The sequence below is a fragment of the Haematobia irritans genome, chromosome 2 (assembly GCF_050003625.1).
Source record: "Haematobia irritans isolate KBUSLIRL chromosome 2, ASM5000362v1, whole genome shotgun sequence".
Classification (NCBI taxonomy): domain Eukaryota; kingdom Metazoa; phylum Arthropoda; class Insecta; order Diptera; family Muscidae; genus Haematobia; species Haematobia irritans.
The window spans coordinates 219011533-219037323 of record NC_134398.1 but is presented as its reverse complement, the minus strand read 5'-3'; the positions used below and the strand labels follow the sequence as shown (position 1 = coordinate 219037323).

At 26.3% G+C, this 25791-nt stretch overlaps 1 protein-coding gene across 3 annotated transcripts in view; it reads left to right on the top strand.

Annotated features, from left to right (window-relative positions):
* Shaw (potassium voltage-gated channel shaker cognate w) overlaps window positions 1-17073 on the top strand; it is a 69630-nt gene extending 52557 nt beyond the window's left edge. For 2 of the 3 annotated variants that reach the window (XM_075297459.1, XM_075297458.1), the window contains one exon: window positions 16177-17073. In XM_075297459.1, coding sequence (XP_075153574.1) covers window positions 16177-16349 — 173 coding nt within the window. In that variant the 3' untranslated portion in view covers window positions 16350-17073. Of the gene's footprint in view, window positions 1-7015; window positions 7282-16176 lie in introns of those variants that run through there. The other variant, XM_075297460.1, reaches the window with a different exon arrangement.
* Window positions 17074-25791: the final 8718 nt, after the last annotated feature.

Here is a 25791-nt window from a genome sequence, read left to right as displayed (position 1 = left end):
AAAATCAATCACAACAATTAATAGTATCAATTAATTTTTTAGTTTAATCAATTAATTTTTTAATTGGCCTTCAATTAATTTTTTAATTGATACTATCATTTCTGTGATTGAAGACATTTCAATTAAAAAATTAATTGGATCAATTAATTTCGTGATTGAATAAGAAAATTTTTTTTTGTGTGTGTGCACACATAGCATTTAATATAAGATTCTTACATTGCAGGATATGGTCCATTATAAAAAGTTCTCAATTTTTCCACATTAATTTCGGTGTTAATGCTATTTTTATTAAGGGTCTATCTATATTAAAATCACTTATACCACATAGCGCCCAACAAAGTTTTTATTCGGTCTTTCTATATTGGGATTATTCTAGGCAGAATTAAGCAAATACAAAAAACTGTTCCACTTGGCGAAGAGAAAAATTTATTTTCCTCCACAGGATCATTACATTTGGGGTAGGAAATGCTGGGCCATACGCCATATGGAAAAGAATACTGGAATACCCGTAAAAATAGTGTTTTCACAACTATAGGGTTTATAACAATTTCTAGAATGCACACAGGGCATATAATATAGAAATTTAACATTTCAAGATATCGTACAATATGGAAAGTTTTCACATTTTCTACATCAATTGTGGTACTAGTTTAATGCAAAATTTGTTTAGGGTCTTCAAATAATTAAAATCACTCATACCACATAGTGTCCAATATTTTTTTTATTTTGAAATTTCTATCCGGTCAAAACGGTGAAGAAGACGAAGATTGTCTCATCGACCGGAAAGTTGATGACCATTCTTTTTAGATCTACAAGAGGAAAGTAAAACGACCGAAGGGCAAAATCTTCACAGGGAAGAAACAAGTTATCTTCATCGACATTATCCTTCATATCGTGGCGTACCACGATCAAATTTTGTTATAAAATGCTGCCCCATTCGCTGCATCGCAAAGAATATTGAAACACTCGAATAGATACAACAATAGTATCTTCAGAACTATAGGGTTTGTAGAAATTCCCCATGCTTTTCCGCATGACAAAGAATGTTGGAATAATCGAATACCTAGAAACATAATGTCTTCAAAATTATAGGGTCTAAAAAATTTCTAGACTGCACACATATCAACTTATATAGGATTACTATATTTGAGGATATCGTTGAATATAAAAAGTTCTCATATTTTCCACATCAATTGCGGTATTGCTTTAATGCATCTTTTGTTTAGCGTATACACATATTAAAACATTGTGTCCAAAAAATTTATTTATTTTGTTATTTTGTATTGGGATTATTCGTTGCTGAATTAGAGAAAAAACTGTGACACTTGGCAAAGGAAAAGCGTTATATTCCTTCACATCATCTTTCCGCAACAACACCATCATATTCGGTTACGAAATGCTGCTCCACCCGCCGTACTAAAAAATATTGGAAAAATGTAATACATAAAAAAGTAGTCGTTCAGAATTTGAGAGTTTATAGCAATTTCTAGAGTGCACACATAGTATCAAATATAAAATTCTTAAACTTCAAGAAATTGTACAATATAAAAGGTTCTCATATTTTTCAAATCAATTGTGGTACCGGTTTAATACAAATTTTGTTTAGGGTCTACATATATTAAAATCACTCATACCACATAGTGGTCAAACATTTATTTATTTGTTATTATACCCTCCACCTTAGGATGGGGGGGGGTATATTAACTTTGTCATTCCGTTTGTAACACATCGAAATATTACTCTAAGACCCCATAAAGTATATATATTCTGGGTAGTGGTGAAATTCTGAGTCGATCTAAGCATGTCCGTCCGTCCGTTGAAATCACGCTAACTTCCGAACGAAACAAGCTATCGACTTGAAACTTGGCACAAGTAGTTGTTATTGATGTAGGTCGGATGGTATTGCAAATGGGCCATATCGGTCCACTTTTACGTATAGCCCCCATATAAACGGACCCCAAAATTTGGCTTGCGAGGCCACTAAGAGAAGCAAATTTCATCCGATCCGGCTGAAATTTTGTACATGGTGTTAGTATATGGTCTCTAACAAACATGCCAAAATTGGACCACATCGGTCCATAATTATATATAGCCCCCATATAAACCGATCCCCAGATTTGGCGTGCGAAGCCTCTAAGAGAAGCAAATTTCATCCGATACAGCGGAAATTCGGTGCATTGTGTTAGTATATGGTCATTAACAAATATGCAAAAATTGGTCCACATCGGTTCATAATTATATATAGCCCCCATATAAACCGTTCTCCCGATTTGACTTGCGGAGCCTCTAAGAGAAGCAAATTTCATCCGATCCGGCTGAAATTTGGTACATGGTGTTGGTATATGTTCTCTAATGACCATGCAAAAATTGGTCCATATCGGTCCATAATTATATATACCCCCCATATTTAATCGATTCCCAGATTTGTCCTCCGGAGCCTCTTGCAGGAGCAAAATTCATCCGATTCGGTTGAAATTTGGAACATGGTGTTAGAATGTGGTCTCTAACAAACACGCAAGAATTGGTTCATATCGGTCCATAATTATGTATAGCCCCCACATAAACCGTTCCCCAGATTTGATCTCCGGAGCCTCTTGGAGGAGCAAAATTCATCCGATCCAGTTGAAATTTGCAACGTGGTTTTAGTATAAAGCTGTTAATATTCATGCCAAAACTGGTCCATATCGGTCTATAGTTATATATATAGCCGATCCCCAATCACACAGAAATTGGTCCATATCAGTTCATATTCATAGTTGCCACTCGAGCCAAAAATAATCTACCAAAATTTTATTTTTATGGAAAACATTGTCAAAATGTTATTTCTATAGAAATATTTATTTATTTGTTTTTTTTTGTATTGGAATTATTCTTTGCTGAATTATTGAAAAACCGGTGGCACATGACGAAGCTTTCTGCCTCCGCATCATCTTTCTGCAACAACACCATCATATTCGATTGCGAAATGCTGCTCCATCCGCCGTACTAATAAAAAAGTATTGGAAAAATGTAATACACCAAAAAGTTGTATCTTCAGAATTTGAGAGTCTATAGCAATTTCTAGAGTGCACACATAGCTTCAAATATAAAATTCTTAAACTTCAGGAACTTGTTCAATATAAAAGGTTCTCTTATTTTCGAAATCAATTGCGGTACTGGTTTAATACAAAATTTTGTTTAGGGTCTACATATATTAAAATCATTCAAACCACATACTGTCCAAAAACTTATTTATTTGTTATTTTTGTATTGGAATTATTCGTTGCTGATTTAGGGAAAAAACTTCCTTAGCATTGGCTTAAGAAATACTGACTTCATTCACCGTATGAAAAAGACTATTTGAAAAATTTAAAACCTTCAAAAATGGAAACCTCATAACTAATTTTTAGAATAATTTTTAGAACGCACACATACTAACTTATATAGGTTTGAAATGTTTCAAAATATCGTTATATATGTAAAGTTTTCATATTTTTCACATCAATTGCGGTACTGGTTTAATAAACATTTTGTTTAGGGTCTACACATATTAAAATCACTCATACAACATAGTGTCCAAAAATGTATTTATACTGTATTTATTATTATATTATTCGATGAAAATAAATGAAAACAAAAGCAGCTGTCCTACTTGGCGAAGGAAATCCGTGGCAAAATATAATACAAATAAGTATATACGGCCGTAAGTTCGGCCAGGCCGAAGCTTATGTAGAAACTTCTACTGAAGACTGTCATCCACAATCGAATTACTTGGGTTGCGGTAACTCTTGCCGATGCCAAGGTATCTTTAAACTTCCTAACACCGTAATATATACCACATAGTCCATACGTGGTATATATTAAACTAAAAAAGGCCGATTAAATACGTATATAATTAAGTTTAAAGTTTCTATAGAAATAAAATTTTGACAACATTTTCTATAGAAGTAAAATTTTGGAAACAATTTTCTATAGAAATAAAAATTGGAAAAAATTTTCTATAAAAATAAAATTTTGACAAAATTTTTTATAGAAATAAAATTTTGGCAAAATTTTCTATAGAAATACAATTTTGACAAATTTTTCTATAGAAATAACATTTTGACAATGTTTTCTATAAAAATAAAATTTTGGTAGATTATTTTTGGCTCGGGTGGCAACCATGATTATGAACCGATATGGACCAATTTTTGTGTGATTGGGGATCGGCTATATATAACTATAGACCGATATGGACCAATTATGGCATGGTTATAAGCGGTCTTATACTAACACCACGTTGCAAATTTCAACCGGATCGGATGAATTTTGCTCCTACAAGAGGCTCCGGAGATCAAATCTGGGGAACGGTTTATATGGGGGGCTATATATAATTATGGACCGATATGGACCAATTCTTGAATGGTTGTTAGAGACCTTATACTAACACCACTACCAAATTTCAACCGGATCGGATGAATTTTGCTCCTCTAAGAGGCTCCGGAGGTCAAATCTGGGGATCGGCTTATATGGGGGCTATATATAATTATGGACCGATATGGACCACTTTTGGCATGGTTGTTAGAGACAATATACTAACACCACGTACCAAATTTCAATGGGATCGTATGACTTTTGCTCCTCTAAGAGGCTCCGGAGGTCAAATCTGGGGATCGGTTTATATGGGGCCTATATATAATTATGGGCCGATGTGGACCAATTTTTGCATGGTCATTAGAGAACATATACCAACACCATGTACCACATTTCAGCCGGATCGGAAGAAATTTGGTTCTCTTAGAGGCTCCGCAGGCCAAATCGGGGGATCGGTTTATATGGGGGCTATATGTAATTATGGACCGATATGGACAAATTTTTGCATGGTTGTTAGAGACCATATACTAACACCATGTACCAAATTTCAATTGGATCGGATGAATTTTGCTCCTCTAAGAGGCTCCGGAGTTCAAATCTGGGGATCGGTTTATATGGGGGCTATACATAATTATGGACCGATATGGACCAATTTTTGCATAGTTGTTATAGACCATATACTAACACCACATACCAAATTTTAACCGGATCGGATGAATTTTGCTTCTCCAAGAGGCTCCGGGGGTCAAATCTGGGGATCGGTTTATATGGGGGCTATATATATTTATGGACCGATATGAACCAATTTTTTTGCATGATTATTAAAGACCATATACTAACACCACATACCAAATTTCAAGCGGATCGGATGAATTTTGCTCCTCCAAGAGGCTCTGCAAGCCAAATCTGGGGGTCGGTTTATATGGGGGCTATACGTAAAAGTGGTCCGATATGGCCCATTTGCAAAACCGTCCGACCTACATCAATAACAACTACTTATGCCAAGTTTCAAGTCGATAGCTTGTTTCGTTCGGAAGTTAGCGTGATTTCAACAGACGGACGGACGGAAATGATCAAATCGACTCAGAATTTCACCACAACCCAGAATATATATACTTTATGGGGTCTTAGAGCAATATTTCGATGTGTTACAAACGGAATGACAAACTTAATATACCCCCCATCCTACGGTGGAGGGTATAAAAACTGTGCCACATGACGAAAAACCTTCCTCCACATTGGCTTAAGAAATGCTGACCCCATTCACCGTATGAAAAAGAATATTTGGGAAATTTAATAATAAAATTTCTAGAGTGCACACATATTAACTTATATAGGTTTCAAATGTTTCAACATATCGTTGAATATAAAAAGTTCTCATATTTTTCACATCAATTGTGGTACTGTTTTAATAAACATTTTGTTTAGGGTCTACACATATTAAAATCACTCATACAACATAGTGTCCAATAATTTGTTTTTTTTTTTTTTGTAATATACTAGGTTTTAATGAGGTATTTTTTAAACTTCTATCCACTCCCAATGATCCGAAAAGATGTCTACAACAAATGTACAACAAATGACAAATGTACAGTGTAAATACATAATTATAATCAAACAGAACATACCGAAAAAAAAAAACAAACATACATAATGTAATGTTTTATAATATAATTAATTTTTAAAATCAATATATACATATATAAAGAAAAAAAAATATTTTTTTTTGGCCTTTTTTGTCGTTGTTTGCCTCTTACGTTTATACATATATATTTTTTTTTAATAAAACATAATACATATACGTAAAAACAAAAAAACAAAACCAGATGAAGATGCATTCAATTCAAATACACTGACCATAATGACTTTATGTTGATCACCACAATATGAAAACAAAGTTTTGATTCAAGAAAACACCAACAAGCATAAAAACCCTCCACCTCCCTTTTCGAAAGGGTAAACAGCTACAACAAAACCCAGAATATGGACACAAGTTAAGCAAGCTTATATTGAACACACTGCCTGGCAAGCCAAATTGTTTTTCTCTCTCTTACTACTACTACTACTACCATTGTTAAACTGCTACTTGTATGATTCTTTAACAACAAAAAATGAAGGCTTTTTGTATGACCTAGAAGAGCAAGCAAGCATTATTTTTCTCTTAAACAGCATAAAGAGAATGTAACTTAGTAAGCAGCAGGCAATCACACAGCAGCAAGCAAGCAAGCCGGCCCAGCACGGCACGTTACATTACGTTACGTTATATATAAAACAACACCTGTATTATATTTTTTTAATTTATTTCTAATGAATGAAAAGAAGAAATGAAATGCCAATAAAATTTAGGCCATATGCCTAAGCCATTAAATATTTCTGCAAAACACCTTTGAAATAAGCATAAAACCTTCTTCTATGTCTTGTATAAATTGAAACCCTCCCCCCCCTGAACCACTATTTAAAAAAAAAAACAAAGCGTTATAGATTTTTTTTTTACATTTTATTGGAAATTATAAAATATTTTTATAGTATATTATAATAATTATAAATTAATGTTATGCCATTGCGTTTACGTAACATTTACGTTTTTATTTATTTTATTTTTTATTGATTTATTCAATTTTTTTTTATAATCCTTACCGAAAAAATCCCCATATTTAACAAAAATTTTTGATAAATAATCTAGATGAGTACACGGCCATGATTGGCAAAAACCGGGGCGATGGTAAAATGGGAAGGCTTCTTTGAAATCCAACAATGCAGCGGCGCAAATCGTCTCCGAAAAAAGACGTTAAAGCCATACAATAGAGCCTCTGACAAATATGCTATATATGGACTAAACCAGGAGGAAAGACGAAATGCCCCAGCTGAAAATAAAATCAAAATATGAAAAATCGATAAAATCATACCCCAGAAATCAAAATCAACACCAAAATCAAATGAAAAAAAAAAACAAAAATTTGAATTTATCATAAAACCCCCCCCCCCCCCCAAAAAATTATGTATTAGCCATAATACATAAAAGCAACAGTATACATATTTATGAAAAAAAAAACACAAACCATATCTTTTATTGGATAAAACTCGAATCATATCTTTACTCGCCCCCATCACATTCAGCAAAATCTAAAGGATAATACAGGATATATATATCAAAAAGAGATGATTGGAAATTATATATGGGGTATTTTTAATTTTCCCACCAAAAAAATCAAGGATTTTTGATACATCATCATCGACATATTGCCAGACACTTCCAGCCAGCTTAATCATCATTATATGTTAAAAAAAAAATCAAAAGAAACAAAATGCTATCATTTTTTATAGCCACCCTGTATTTACTACTACTACTACTACTTCATTAACATCACATCTAATCTCATAGAGCTTTTTCGCCTTTTTCGTATGAAATGGACAAGAATGAATTTGGAAACCATATCAAATCCCCAAAATGTGAATGAAAGAAAGACACTCTCTATCTGTCTACAGATTAACAAACGCTGCGGTATGTCACTTTTCTACGTTGGATTGGTACTAAACGTTGGATATTCTAATAACTAATAAAAAAAAAAACTTTACAGAAATTAAGAAAAATCTCTAAATCTTTCGTACTTGACTTGAGTGTTGTTCTTTCGTTATTAATCTACTTGTTATTTGTATTTTACATTTCCCCCAAAAAAAAAAATCTTTGTTTTGTTCTCTCTTACTCCCTCTCTCTCTCTGTTATCTTCGATGTTATATCTCTGGCTTTGAATTTATTGTTTGTGTTAAAATAAAAAAAACTAACTAAATTTAAACTAAAGTTATACAAGTGATAAAAATTATTAAATAATTATATAACTTATTTATAAAAGTAAAAAAATTCTAGTATATAAAAACAAATTCTCTCTAACCCTATTGCTATTACTTTTATCTATAGATACACACTGTCTAAATGTAAAATCTAAACATACATTAAGGGAACCTATTTGAATCTCAAATCAAAATCTTATTTTGCAAATTTTTATTTCTATAGAAAATTTTGTTAAAATTTTATTCCCATAGAAAATTTTGGCAAAAATTTTATTTATATAGAAAATTTTGTTAAAATTTTATTTCTATAGAAAATTTTATCAAAATTTAATTTCTATAGAAAATTTTGTCAAAATTTTATTTTGATCGAAAATTTTGTCAAATATTTATTTTTATAGAAAATTTGAATAAAATTTTATTTCTACAGAAAATTTTATCAAAATTTTATTTCTATAGAAAATTTGAATAAAATTTTATTTCTACAGAAAGTTTTATCAAATTTTTATTTCTATTGAAAATTGTGTCAAAATTTTATTTCTTTAGAAAATTTTGTAAAAATTTTAATTCTATAGAAAATTTTGTCAAAAATTTTCATTTCTATCGAAAATTTTTATCAAAATTTTTATCTCTATAGAAAATTTTATCAAATTTTTAATTCTATAGAAAATTTTGCCAAAGCTTTTATTTCTATAGAAAATTTTGTCAACATTTTATCTTGATAGAAAATTTTGTCAAAATTTTATTTCTACATAAAATTTTGTCAAAATTTAATTTCTATAGAAAATTTTGTCAAAATTTTATTTTGATAGGAAATTTTGTCAAATATTTATTTTTATAGAAAATTTGAATAAAATTTTATTTCTACAGGAAATTTTATCAAAATTTTATTTCTATAGAAAATTTGAATAAAATTTTATTTCTACAGAAAGTTTTATCAAATTTTTATTTCTATTGAAAATTGTGTCAAAATTTTATTTCTTCAGAAAATTTTGACAAAATTTTATTTCTTTAGAAAATTTTGTCAAAATTTTAATTCTATAGAAAATTTTGTCAAAATTTTAATTCTATAGAAAATTTTGTCAAAATTTTCATTTCTATCGAAAATTTTATCAAAATTTTTATCTCTATAGAAAATTTTATCAAATTTTTAATTCTATAGAAAATTTTGCCAAAGCTTTTATTTCTATAGACAATTTTGTCAAAATTTTTATTTTCTGAAGAAATAAAATTTAAATCATGTTTCAAAATTTTATTTCTATAGAAAATTTTGTCAAAATTGAATTTCTATAGTAAATTTTCTGTTATTTCTATAGAAAATGTTGTCAAAATTCCGTTTCTAGTGAAAAATTTGTAAATTTTTTTCTATAGAACATTTTGTCAAAGTTTCTATTTCTATTTAAAATTTGGTCAAAATTTCATTTCTAAAAAAATTTTGTTAAATTTTTAATTCTAATTATTTTATTTCTATTGAAAATTTTGTCAAAATTTTATTTCTATAGAAAATTCTGTCAAAATTTTTTTTCTATAGAAAATTTTGTCAACATTTTTATATCTATAGAAAATTTTGTCAAAATTCTATTTCTATAGAAAATTTTGTCAAAATTTTATTTCTATAGAAAATGTTGTCAAATTTTATTTCTATAGAAAATTTTGTCAAAATTTTTATTTTATTTCTATTGAAAATTGTGTCAATATTTTATTTGAATAGAAAATTTTGTCAAAATTTTATTTCTATAGAAAAGTTTGTCAAAATTTTATTTCTATAGAAATTTTTGCCAAAATTTTAATTCTATAAAAAAAATTGTCAAAGTTTTATTTCTATAGAAAATTTTGTCAAATTTTTATTTCTATAGAAAATTTGGTAAAATTTTTAATTCTATAGAAAATTTTGTCAAAATTTTATTTCTATAGAAAATTTTGTCAAAATTTTAATTCTATAGAAAATTTTATCAACATTTTTATATCTATAGAAAATTTTGTCACATTTTTATATCTATAGAAAATTTTGTCAAAATTTTATTTCTATAGAAAATTTGGTCAAAATTTTATTTTTATTGAAAATTTTGTAAAAATGTTATTTGATTTCAGCCTAAAACCATGCATTGACTAAACTACAAGTGTAGCTTAACCAACAGAGTAAAAGAATGTTTGTCAAATTTATTTGGGCAAAGCCCTATAGACTGCAAAATGGTTGAATGGACGCACGTTTCGGAATTACCACATTCCTCATCAGCATCCTTTACTAATTGGTTGATAGTTTTGCTGCAAGTAGAGCATGCTGATGAGGAATGTGGTAATTTAATTTCTAAGGAAAATTTTGCCATAATTTTATTTCTATAGGAAATTTAGTCAAAATTTTATTTCTATAGAAAATTTTTTCATAATTTTATTTCTATAGGAAATTTGGTCAAAATTTTATTTCAAAAGAAAATTTTGTCATAATTATATTTCTATAGGAAACTTGGTCAAAATTTTATTTCTATAGAAAGTTTTGTCAACATTTTTATATCTATAGAAAATTTTGTCACATTTTGATATCTATAGAAAATTTTGTCAAAATTTTATTTCTATAGAAAATTTGGTAAAATTTTTAATTCTATAGAAAATTTTGTCAACATTTTATTTCAATTGAAAATTTTGTCAAAATTTTGTTTCTATAGAAAATTTGGTCAAAATTTTATTTCTATAGAAAATTTTGTGAAAGTTTTATTTCTTTAGAAAATTTTATTTCTATAGAAAATTTTGTCAAATTTTGTTTCTATAGAAAATTTGGTCAAAAATTTTATTTCTATAGAAAATTTTGTCAAAATTTTATTTTGAAAGAAAATTTTATCAAATTTTTATTTCTATATAAAAGTGTGTCAAAATTTTATTTCTTTATAAAAGTTTGTCAAAATTTTATTTCTATATAAATTTTTTCAAAATTTTATTTCTATAGAAAATTTTGTCAGAATATTATTTCCATAGAACATTTTGTCAAAATTTTATTTCTATAGAAAATTTTGTCAGAATTTTATTCCCATAGAAAATTTTGTCGAAATTTTATTTCTATACAAAATTTTGTCAAAATTTTATTTCTATAGAAAATTTGGTAAAATTTTTAATTCTATCGAATTTCTATAATTTAATTTCTAAGGAAAATTTTGCCATAATTTTATTTCTATAGGAAATTTAGTCAAAATTTTATTTCTATAGAAAATTTTGTCATAATTTTATTTCTATAGGAAATTTGGTCAAAATTTTATTTCTATAGAAAATTTTGTCATAATTATATTTCTATAGGAAACTTGGTCAAAATTTTATTTCTATAGAAAGTTTTGTCAACATTTTTATATCTATAGAAAATTTTGTCACATTTTGATATCTATAGAAAATTTTGTCAAAATTTTATTTCTATAGAAAATTTGGTAAAATTTTTAATTCTATAGAAAATTTTGTCAACATTTTATTTCAATTGAAAATTTTGTCAAAATTTTGTTTCTATAGAAAATTTGGTCAAAATTTTATTTCTATAGAAAATTTTGTGAAAGTTTTATTTCTTTGGAAAATTTTATTTCTATAGAAAATTTTGTCAAATTTTGTTTCTATAGAAAATTTGGTCAAAAATTTTATTTCTATAGGAAATTTTGTCAAAATTTTATTTTGAAAGAAAATTTTATCAAATTTTTATTTCTATATAAAAGTGTGTCAAAATTTTATTTCTTTATAAAAGTTTGTCAAAATTTTATTTCTATATAAATTTTTTCAAAATTTTATTTCTATAGAAAATTTTGTCAGAATATTATTTCCATAGAACATTTTGTCAAAATTTTATTTCTATAGAAAATTTTGTCAAAATTTTATTCCCATAGAAAATTTTGTCGAAATTTTATTTCTATACAAAATTTTGTCAAAATTTTATTTCTATAGAAAATTTGGTAAAATTTTTAATTCTATCGAAAATTTTGTGAAAATTTGTATTTCTATAGAATTTTTTTTTTTTTCAAAATGACAATATTTATTTCTATAGAAAATTTTGTAAAAATTTTATTTTTATAGAAAATTTCTAAAGAAAATTTTATCAAAATTTTATTTTGAAAAATGATTTTGTTAAAATTTCTATAGAAAATTTTATCAAAACTTTATTTTTATGGAAAGTTTTGTCGAAATTTTATTTCTATAGAAACCCGTTATTATTTGAAAGACAACTAAAAGTTCTCTTGAAGTTATCATTTTCTGAGAATTGTACCATTCTAAGGTTTACTTTTCCAATATTTATACCCACCACCATAGAATGGTGACGGTGGTATAATAAGTTTGTCATTCCATTTGTAACACATCGAAATATCGATTTCCGACTATATAAAGTATATATATTCTTGATCAGGAAGAAATTCTAAGACGATAAGCATGTCCGTCTGTCTGTCTGTTGTAATTACGCTACAGCCTTCAATAATGGCGCTATCGTCCTGAAATTTAGCATAGATTCGTCGTTTATTTGCAGGCAGGTCAAGCTCGAAGATGGGCTATATCGGTCCAAGTTTTGATATAGTCCCCATATAAACCGACCTCCCGAATTGGGGTCTTGGGCTTATAAAAACTGGAGTTTTATCCACTATGCCTGAAATTGGAAATCTAGAGGTATTTTAGGACCTTCAAAAGGTGTAGCGAAAATGGTGCCTCTCGGTCCATGTTTTGGTATAGAACCCATATGGACCGATTTCCCGATTTTGCTCCTTGGGTGTCTAGAAATAGTATTTTCTATCCGATTTGCCTAAAATTGGAAATCTAGAGGTATTCTAGGACCACAAAGAGGTGTGCCGAAAATGGGGTGTATCGGTCCATGTTTTGATATAGCCCCCATATAGACCGATCTCCCGATTTTACTTCTTGGGCTTCTAGAATCCGTAGTTTTAATCCAATTTACCTGAAGTTTGAAATCTAGAGGTACTCTAGGACCCGAAAGACGTGTGTCGAAAATGGTGAGTATCGGTCCATGTTTTGATATAGCGCCCATATAAACCGATCTCCCGATTTTACTTCTTGGGCTTCTAGAATCCGTAATTTTCACCCAATTTGCCTCAAATCAGAAATCTAGAGGTATTCTAGGAAAATAAAGAGATGTGCCGAAAATGGTGAGTATCGGTCCATATTTTGATATAGCCCCCATATAGACCGATCTCCAGATTTACTTCTTGGGCTTCTAGAATTCGTAGTTTTTATCCAATTTGCATTAAATTGCAAATCTAGGGGTATTCTAGGACCATAAAGTTTTTGATATATCCCTTATAAACCGGTCCCCCGATTTGGGGTCTAGATTCTAGAACAATTAAATGTGCTGAATACTGTGTGTATCCTTCCATGTTTTGGTATAGTCCCCATTACACCGAACTCCCGATTTAACTCCTAGGGTTTCTAAAAATTTTAGTTTTTATCCGATTATCCACAAATTGAAAATAAGTGGATAATCGGATGCAAAATTTCCAGATTTTACTTCTCGTAATCATTTAAATAATTGGGATGAAATTCTACAGATTTTAAATTTCAAACCAAGGCGTTATTTCATCATTTTCATGCACACTTATAAGAGATGTTTATGATTCCTCTAAAACTCAAACAAAAAATGATTCTTATAAATTCAGAATTTGATCTGGTCTTCATAGGTAAAATCTTTACTTTTGTCTGTGGGAAGCCTACTGGTTGAACTGATCTGCTTGGGAAAATATCTGTCATCAAACTCTCCTGAAATTTTCAAAGGAAACTATTATATTTGATTCATGGTGGTGGGTATTTAAGATTCGGTCCGGCCGAACTTACTACTCTGTATACTTGTTAGGAAGTAATTTTGCTGGAGTTTTTGATGCTAGATATTTGCACCCATGAATGTAACAAATCTCGTTTTAATGTGTATTGGTAACACAATTAAAATTCATTTTGATCTAAGGTGTATCAATTCTAAATTTTGTGGAAAATAAGATTTTTTACAAATTAATTTCATATTAAAATTACTCATACAACCTTGTGTACCACATATTAAATAAATATTGTTTTTGGCCCAAGCGTCCTGAAGTTGCACAAAGGTGCCTATATCATACTCATATATTATCAATAGGGTTCTAATGTGGTATATGCTAATCTCTGTTAGTAATGCCCTATATCAGAGAAATTTCTTCTGATTTGGATGAAGTTGCCATTTCTTCATTATTTCTATTATCCATTATAACCGTGAAATTCCCATTTCTCCATTATTTCTATTATTCATTATACCCGTTAAATGTTCAAAGTATCAGTTCTATGGATTCAAATTATTATAAATATTACCACATAACTCTTATTTTTTTTAATTGTAATCTTAAAATTGTATAAAATATATTTTTTGTAAGGTCAATGCATCAGCCACAGTGGGGTGTAAACTTGGAAAATAAGACAAAATTTTTTATTTTTAATTTTAGGAATTTTTATCGTTTGTCTTAAAATTCCTTAAAATATATTTTTTTAAAGACAATCTATCAGTGTAGGAAAATAAAGCTAGCCAGAAAACTCTTCCTTAAATTGGGCTCACTATTGCTTTTTATACAAAAAAAAAAACCGATCAAATTTGTGTATGGGTCATATAGGGTTGACCTAGTCCTATTTTAGATTTTTCTTACTCTCTCTCTCTCTTAACTACAATGTCTTTCTGTTTCTATTAATTATTGATTGAAATCATATTTTAAAGTTAAGAAACAAAAAACATTTGTTTTTTTTTTTTATTTTCTACACAAACTCTTCATATATCATTGTATACTTTTAAGAAATCTTACAAATCAAACACATACTCATTAAAGAAAAAAATCCTTGTTTTATATCTTACAGATGTGGCCTTTGGTTTTGACTAAAACTATGAATGAAAAACCAATTCCTTGACAAATTCAAATTCATCAACGGTTCAAAATTTCTGAAATTAAAAAAAAAATGACCAAACTATAAAAGACCTAGCGAAATGAAAACTCTACAAATGAAACAAAATAAAATCGAATCAAAATGCAAAAAAAAAAAAAATGAAAACACTTCTGCCTCATAAAACGGAAGCAAAATGGGAGGGTGTGTTGAAATTAATTGAAAATTTTCATTATTTTATAACTTTGAATTAAAATAAAATCCAGTAGAAATACCCCCCCCCAAAAAAAAAACAAAAACTTCTCCCACCCACCAAATCAAAATTGAAATTTAAGGAAATAGCCCCAAAAAAGCAGAACCTTTTTTTTTTGTAAAATATCAAAAAAATTGTGTTTAAACGAATTGGTAAATAAATACCCTTTATTATCCCAAAACAAAAACCACCCAAGAAAAGATAAAGATTTTTAGTAAAGAAAAATCATCAAATCCCATTTGTATAAAAAGCATAACCCCCTTTTCAAAATTCCAATAACATGAGAATTTTTTTGTAGAGTATAAATTTTTTTTAGATTAGAAAGAAATATAAATTTGATTTGATTGACTATTCACCATTTTTGGGATCTAAAGCTAAGAGGAAACATTTGAAAGATTCTTTCAAAAAAATATTTTTGAAATATATTTTTTTTAAAGATTTAAATAGCTCTCAGCTGAATAATCCCCAACTGTATATACAATGAATTTGAGTTTAAATAAATAAAAAAACAAAATTTAATAAATTTTCTTTCATTGCATGTATTTTTCCTATTTTATAAATTAGAAACAAACAAAAAAACAATCTCTTTTAGATGGCTTGATTTCCTCTCGAATTTGGCATGTTTGAAATGTTATTCCTCTCTCTGAAATGTTATTCCTCTCTCTCTATCATTTCCCTCTCAATTTTAGATATCTCCTAGTTACATTGTTGTGTATGTTAGTAAATGCTTTAAAAGCTTGCTTTTAAACAAAATTTGCTTAATTTCATTTCGTTTTTTCCCCCTACTTGAATAATATGTTTAAAAAATATATATAGAAAATATTTTGTAAATATTTGTCAATATTTTTTTTGCTTTAGTTTCCTTTTATTTTTTACAAAAAAAAAAAATTAATATTAATCTTGTCTCTCTCTCTCTCTCTTTGTTTCTTCGTTATGTTTATTAGGTCCTATTGGTGCCAGTATTGTAGCCATGAGTCCTCGCACCATGCTTGATCTAAATCCCGCTTTGGCTATGGTCAAACCGACCTTTGAATCTCGTGGACCACCCATAACATCGAAAGACTTTAAGGATACGGATAAGAATACAACGGAAGCATCAAAGAAAAACTTTTTATAGGATTATTAAAATAACAATAACAATAACATTAATAATAACAACAACAAACAACTATAAATAATAATAACAACAACAACAACTGCAATGAAACCAAGAAAAATCAGCTAAGTTCAAAATGTGACATTTAAATTTTATCTACCACCACCACAACAACAAAATTTAATAATAACATCAACAACAAGAAGACAAACAAACAAATTAAAACCAAAAATAAAAATATACTATTCAATTCTGTCTACTAAATGCATTAATTAATTAATGTTTACATTAACCCATTTTCTTTAAAAATACTCTTATACCCAAAGAAAAATATACAACTATCCTCAAGCCATATATAGGAAAAAATATTCAAAATCAAAACAAAACAAAAAATATATTTTAACATTTTTTTTTTTAAATTATCAAAATCAAAGGCTAAGGCCTATGATAAAAATAAAACCAAATACGTACATACCCTATCTACTTGTTACATACACCCAATATTATTACCAAACATATTAATCAGTATCCCCCCTATTAACGCATTTATGGCTCATCCCTATCTTATAATTAGAATTTGTAGTAACCATCTAAAAAATCACAAACACACATACATACACCCACGTATATCTAAATACAATAGCATATAAATATGTCACTCTGAAATACTATATTTAATTACCCTCATTTTCAATGACCATATGGATATGACAAATTAGTTAACTTCATCTAAATTTCCATTAGTATTAGGTGTATGAATTCGTTTTTGGCTTTCATATTTTGACCAAATTTTGTTTAGAAATAAATTGTTGACAAAATTTTCTATAGAAATAAAATTTTGACAAAATTTTCTATAGAAATAAAATTTTGACAAAATTTTCTATAGAAATAAAATTTTGACAAAATTTTCTATAGAAATAAAATTTTGACAAAATTCTCTATAGTAACACAATTTCGACAAAATTTTCTATGGAAATAATATTTTGACAAAATTTTCTTTAGAATAAAATGTTGACAAATTCTTTCGATAGAAATAAAATTTTGACAGAATATTCTATATAAATAAAATTTTGAAAAAAATTTTCTATATAAATAAAATTTCGACAAAATTTTCTATATAAATAAAATTTCGACAAAATTTTCTATGGAAATAATATTTTGACGAAATTTTCTATAGAAATAAAATGTTGACAAATTTTTCTATAGAAATATTTTGATAAAATTTTCTGTGGAAATAAAATTTAAAAAAAATTTTCTACATAAATAAAAATTTGACAAAATGTTCTATAGAAATAAAAATTTGACAAAATTTTATATAGAAATAAAGTTTTGACAGAATTTGCTATATAAATAAAATTTCGACGAAATTTTCTATAGAAATAAAATTTTGACAGAATATTCTATATAAATAAAATTTTGACAGAATATTCTATATAAATAAAATTTTGAAGAAATTTTCTATAGGAATAGAAATTTAACAAAATTTTCTATAGAAATAAAAAAATTTACAAAATTTTCTGTAGAAATAAAATTTTGACAAAATTTTCTATAAAAATAAAATTTTGACAAAATTTTCTATAGAAGTAATATTTTGACAAAATTTTCTTTAGAAATAAAATGTTGACAAATTCTTTCATAGAAATAAAATTTTGACAAAATTTTCTGTAGTAATACAATTTCGACAAAATTTTCTATAGAAATAAAATTTTGACAAAATATTCTATATAAATAAAATTTTGACCAAATTTTCTATATAAATAAAATTTTGACAAAATTTTCTATATAAATAAAATTTCGACAAAATTTTCTGTAGAAATAAAATTTTAACAAAATTTTCTATATACATAAAAAATTTGACAAAATTTTCTATAGAAATAAAATGTTGACAAAATTTTCGACAGAAATAAAATTTTGACAACATTTTCTATAGAAGTTAAATTTTTGAGAAAATTTTCTATAGAAATCGAATTTTGACAAAATTTTCGATAGAAATAAAATTTTGACAAAAGTTTCTATAGAAATCGAATTTTGACAAAATTTTTTATGGAAATAGAATTTTGACAAAATTTTCTATAGAAATAAAGTTTTGACAAAATTTTATAAAGTAATAAAATCTTGACAACAAAAATATTTCTATACAAATAAAATGTTAACAAAATTTTTGTAGAAATAAAATTTTGACAAGATTTTCGACAGAAATAAAATTTTGACAATATTTTCTATAGAAAATAAATTTTTGACAAAATTTTCTATAGAAATCGAAGTTTGACAAAATTTTTATAAAATTTCTATAGAAATCAAATTTTAACAACATTTTTATAGAACTAAAATTTTTGTAGAAATAAAATTTTGAATAAAATAAAATTTTGACAAAATTTTCAACAGAAATAACTTTTTGACAACATTTTCTATAGAAATTAAATTTTTGACAAAATTTTCTATAGAAATCGAATTTTAACAAAATTCTCTATAGAAATAAAATTTTGACAAAATTTTCTATAGAAATAAAATGTTGACAAAATTTTCTATAGAAATAAAGTTTTGACAAAATTTTCTATAGTCATAAAATTTGACAACATTTTTACAGAATTAAAATTTTATAAAAAAAGTCTATACAAATAAAATTTCAACAAAATTTTTGTAGAAATAAAACTTTGAATAAAATAAAATTTTGACAACATTTTCTATAGAAATTAAATTTTTGACAACATTCTCTATAGAAATTAAATTTTTGACAAAATTTTCTATAGAAATCGAATTTTGACAAAATTTTCTATAGAAATAAAATTTTGACAACATTTTCTATAGAAATCGAATTTTGACAAAATTTTTATAGAAATAAAATTTTGCCAAATTTTTTTATAGAAATAAAATTTTGACAAAATTTTTTATAGTATTAAAATGTTGATAAAAATTTCTATAGAAATAAAACGTTAACAACATTTTTTATAGAATGGAGCCAACGTAGTGCAATGGTTAGCATGCCCGCCTGGCATTCCAAGAGTCGTGGGTGCGATTCCTGCTTCGACCGACCACCAAAAATTTTTCAGCGGTAGGTTATCGCCTCTCATTAATGCTGGTGACATTTCTGAGTGTTTCAAAGTTTCTCTACGTGGTTTCATAGCAATGTGTAACGCCGTTCGGACTCCACTCTAAATAGGAGGTCCCTTGTCATTGAGCCAAACATGCAATCGGGCAGCACTCAATGAAAAGAAAGAAGTTCACCACTGTGGTATCCAAATGGAATGAATAGTCTAAATGAGCCTGAAATATCGGGCTGCCACGTAACCTAACCTATCCTTTTATAGAAAAAAAAGTTTGACAAAAATTTGACAAAAAAGAAATACAATTTTGACAAAACTTTCTATATAAATAAAATTTTGACAGAATTTTCTATATAAATAAAATTTCTACAAAATTTTTTTTAGAAATAAAAATTTGACAACATTTTCTATAGAAATAAAAGTTTGACAAAATTTTCGATAGAAACAAAATTTTAACAAAATTGTCTATATAAATAAAATTTTGCCAAATTTTCTATAGAAATAAAATTTTGACAGAATTTGCTAAAGAAATAAAATGTTGACAAAATTTTCTATCTAAATGAAATTTTGACAACATTTTCTACATAAATAAAATTTTGACAAAATTCTTCTATAGAAATAAAATTTTGACAAAATTTTCTATAAGAATACAATTTTGACAAAATTTTCTATACAAATAAAATGTTGACAACATTTTCTGTAGAAATATAATTTTAACAAAATTTTCTATAGAAATAAAATTTGGACAAAATTTTCTAAAGAAATGAAATTTTGACAGAAATTCTATATAAATAAGATTTTGACAAAATTCTCTATAGAAATAAAATTTTAACAAAATTTTCTATATAAATAATATTTTGACAGAATTTTCTATATAAATAAAATTTGTACAAAATTTTTCATAGAAGTAAAAATTTGACAAATTTTTCTTTAGAAATAAAATTTTGACAAAATTTTCTTTAGAAATAAAATTTTGACAAAATTTTCTATAGAAATAAAATTTTGAGAGAATTTTCTATATAAATCAAATTTTGACAGAATATTCTATATAAATAATATTTTGATAAAATTTTCTGTGGAAATAAAATTTAAAAGAAAAATTCTACATAAATAAAAATTTGACAAAATGTTCTATCGAAATAAAATTTTGACAGAATTTGCTATATAAATAAAATTTCGACAAAATTTTCTATAGGAATAAAATTTTGACAGAATATTCTATATAAATAAAATTTTGAAAAAATTTTCTACAGAAATAAAAATTTAACAAAATTTTCTATATAAATAAAAATTTTACAAAATTTCTATAGAAATAACAAATTGACAAACTTTTCTATAGAAATGAAAAATTAACAAACTAGAAATAAAATTTTGACAAAATTTTCTAGAGAAATAAAATTTTGCAAAATTTTCTATAGAAATAAAATGTTGACAAAATTTTCTATAGAAATAAAATTTTTGCAGAATACTCTATATAAATAAAATTTTGAGAGAATATTCTATATAAATAATATTTTGACAACATTTTCTGTAGAAATAAAATTTAAAAAAATTTTTTTACATAAATAAAAATTTGACAAAATGTTCTAAAGAACTAATAATTTTACAAAATTTTCTATAGAAATAAAATTTTGACAGAATTTTCTATATAAATAAAATTTCTACAAAATTTTTCATTGTGACAACATTTTCTATAGAAATAAAATTTTGACAGAATTTTCTATAGAAATAAAATTTTGACAGAATTTGCTATATAAATAAAATTTTAACAAAATTTTCTATATAAATAACATTTTCTACAGAAATAAAACTTTGACAAAATTTTCTATAGGAATAAAATTTTGACAAAATTTCCATTAGAAATAAAATTTTGACAGAATATTCTATATAAATAAAATTTTGACAAATTTTTGTATAGAAATAAATATTTAACAAAATTTTCTATATAAATAAAATTTTGACAAAATTTTCTATAGAAATAAAAGTTTGACAAAATTTTCTATAGAAATACAATTTTGACAAAATTTTCTATAGAAATAAAATGTTGACAAAATTTTCTATATAAATAAAATTTTGACAGAATTTGCTATATAAATAAAATTTCTACAAAATTTTTCATAAAAATAAAAAATTTGACAAATTTTTCTATAGAAATAAAATTTTGACAAAATTTTCTATAGAAATAAAATTTTGACAAAATAAAAAATAAAATGTTAACAAATTCTTCTATAGAATTAAAAATTTGACAAAATTTTCTATAGGAATGAAATTGTGATAAAATTTTCATTAGAAATAATATTTTGAAATAAAATTCTACATACACAGAGAATACAGATTGGTTGTGATAACCGAATTTATTGGCAACCTCCTTTTGGCAGTTGCACCAACTATCAGTTGGCAGTTGTGTCACCCGATAAATTCGGTCGACTCAATCGAATTATGGGAACTCCAACTAATACTATATATGGAGTTGGTTGTATCAGACGATGGAATTTTTCGTTGTTCCCTTCATTTGGTTGTGTCACCCATCCCCAATTACAAATTAATTTCATTTAAATTTTATTTTTTTTATTTGGATTAAATACGTTTAAATATTTGTATTAAAGATGTATAGCTAAATACAATGTATGATAACAATTAATGTCCTTAAAATGTTTTGGCGGTTGGGCAAACAAAATTTAATACACATTCCATTATGACCTTCAGTTGAAAGTCGACTTTTTTAAATATTAAAATGCATAAAAATGGACCCGTATTACTAGTTTTTGCATATAAGTTATTTTTGGTCGCTATAAGTTATTTTGGTCTGTGCCTACAGACACGTTTGGACAAACAAGCCAATTTTGAAACCACAAGTGATGAACTTCTTCTTATTGCTGAGTGCGTCCCGATAGTGTGTTAGGCATTATGAAAACAATCTGGCCCATGGCCCTTTGTATCCACTTGGGTCTGTTGTACAACGTTGACATATTGGATTATTGTTTAAAAATAAATCAAATAAGATTAGTTAGATTTTGGTGCACTCATGTTTATAAAAACAGTTCAGAACCTACCAATTTATTCACAATGACATCTCTGTGAGGTTCCAAGTACACAAAGCATCCTGGAGATATGTCATTAAATCCGATTGGGGTACGTATGATTTTTATGCCCTATAATATATCCAACATAAATGATCCACTCCTATATCGTTACGTATCTTTTACTTACGTCCTCAATATAATGCTTTGAACAACATTGTGGATGCCACTTTGTAGCGCTTTAAAAATCGTCATTTGTTACGTTTAATTGAAAAACAAACAAAAAATATCTTCTTTGAGAACCAAGTAATTAACAAAAATTTAAGTGACATTTAAAAATATTTCAAATAGGATTCGGTTGTGAATACTGTATGTCAGTTCTGATTGCTAAATGGCAGTTACGAAATTTATTTAAAGTTGGTTGTGCAAACAGAATTCGAAACAAATGCTTCAAAATATATAGATTTTGTTGCTTCAACCATTTGTCTTGTATCACAAACGAAATTCTATTGAAATGATTGCCAAATGATAGTAAGCATGAAAAGATGATTGCATTAAAGAAAATAGGTTGACACACCTAATATATAATTCTAAATGTAGAATTTTCATTATCAGAACCGATTTCCAACCAAATTGTTCTCTGTGTGTATATAAAATTTTGAGAAAATTTTCAATACAAATAAAATTTTGACAAAATTTTCTATAGAAATAGTATTTTGACAAAATTTTCTATAGAACCTAATTGTGATAAAATTGTCTATAGTAGAGGTGTGCGCGTGACATGAAATTCTCGTGACACGCGTGAATCACGTGAGTCGTGAACAAAATCCAATGCAAGTGTCGTGAATGTGTGTGAATGGGTCTAAAATAAAAATGTCGTGTGTGAGCGTGCGTGAGAAATAAAATCGGTTCGTGAATGTGCGTGAATAAAATTTCTGCAAAATCACGCTCACGAAAAAAATCAAGATTTTATTCATACTCGTATTTTAACTGAAATTAATTTAGCTCTCAAACTGTATTCTATTTTTGAAGTTTATTACCTTTGCAGATTTCCGTTTGGAAAATGTCGTGAGGTTCGTGAATTTGTCGTGAATCAAGTGAATTGTTGTGAATCGTGCGTGAACGTGAGTCTTTAAAAGTAGTACTAACGCACGCTCACGCACAGATCGTGCGTGAGTACTGGTTTTCATTTTGTGAATGTGCGTGAGTGGGATTGGCTTCAATACGTATCGTGCGTGAGCGTGCGTGAATAAACATTTTGTTTCGTGAATGTGGGTGAGTGTGAGTGAAATTTCAGTCACGCACACACCTCTAGTCTATAGAAATAAAATTTTAATAAAATTTTTTATAGAAATACAATTTTAATAAAATAGACAAAATTTAGACAAAAATTTTCTATACAAATACAATTTGAAAAAAATTTGCTATAGAAGTAAAATTTGTATAAAATTTTCTGAAAAAATAACATTATAGAAATAAAATTTTGATAAAATTGTCTATAGAATTGAAATTTTAACAAGAAAATAATATAGAAATAATATTTTCATAATATTTTCTATAGAAATAAAATTTTAACAAAATATTCTATAGAAATAATATTTTGACAAAGTTTTCTATATGAATAAAATTTTGACAAAATTTTCTATAGAAATTAAATTTTAAGAAAAGTTTCTACAGATTTTGATAAATATTTCTATAGAAATACAATTTTTCTATAGAAATAAAATTTTGTTAAGCCAAAGCCCATTGTCACTAAGAAGATCATAATATATAATATTACAAAAACTGAAATAAACTTCTAAAATTAAATAATAAAACATTTCTTTCGGAGAACAATTTTTATCAAAAAATTCGGAATAAGATTTTTAAAATTTGGTAGATTTTTGTTAAAATTTTCTTCGTCTCTTTATTTCATGAAAGAGAGAAAGATGTCTTGAGGTACATATAGGAGTTTTTTTTTTCAATTATGATTGAAAAAAATCTAAATTGTTGAAGTTCGATTTCAATAATGGAAGATTGACTATGCTAATATGTTTGAGAATAGGAATACGCAAATTTTCCAATAAAGAAAATTGATGAAAAAGTGAAAATCTCAAACCCCTGTCTTCACATTATTTTGGGACTTTTTTGGGATTTTTCATAACACCCAATTTTCAGGTCCTTCTCGAGTTGCTGATTTTTTTTATAATTTTTAGAAGATTTATTACATTATCTTGGAAACTCTGTAGATATTTCTTATTAACATAATCGAGTACAATTGGCCATTAACTTAATCATACACCTAAGAGCAATACCCTCATAATACTTCTTTAATTACATTTCAAAAAGAGAAATTTATAGTAAAATATAACAAACAACCAGATTAAAAAACCTAGGTGCCATTTTCATATATGTTCACAATATCCACAACATATCAAAGCAATACATTTGTTTTTATACTAATTTTTGAGTAAAATCATAAAAACGAGTTAACTTATAAAAAAACATTTTGCTTTATAGTTTCTAATAAAATAATTACAAAAAAAAATTATTTTAGAAATTTATACTCTGGGTTGTTATGCTAATACATTATGTTTTTGTTTTATTACAATTACTATAAAGATAAATATTTAACATTTTACCATACACATATATTTTAATTATAAAAAAATATAGAACCAAGGTTTTCTAAATAGATTTGAAAAAAAGCAGGATTTTCTTTTTTGTTTGTTTTGAAGAACCAATAAATAAATTGATTTTTTTATTTGAAAAAAAAAGAGAAAAATAAAATAAAAAAGAAAATAAAAAACCTCAGGAAATAACAAAAAATTGCATTCATTTGATTTAAGCAAAACAAAAATTTATAAATTTAATTATTAAAGATAAAATAGTAAGGGTTAATGTTCATTTAAAAGAAAAAACATAACAGAACAGCTTGAGAAAAAAACTAAATAGGATTTTCAATAAACAAAGCAAATCCTAAATATGTAAATATATTTATATGTTTATGAAAATAACAATAAATAAAAACATTCACTTAAAACATCAGAGGATTTAATTATGTAACGAAGAAATTGAAAAAAAAACGATTCATCTTGTCCCAAAAACAAAACAAATTTCAAATATTTCTTAACAAATTACAAATTTGATAATTTTAAAAATTCCCTTTCCCACTTCATTATTTTGTTATTGTTGTAAATTATCAAACTTAAAAAAAAAAAACACAAAATTGAAAAATCCATTGGAAAAAAACCTAAAGAAAACATTTTCTTCGCTTAGTATAGAAAACTAAATTTAAAATAAAACAATAATAAGATTAGTTTAATAAAAAAACCCAAAATTAAGAGAAAAAAAAAATCGATATCAAAATTTATGATAAATAAAACAAAAACAATAAACTAAGATAAATTTAATAAAATT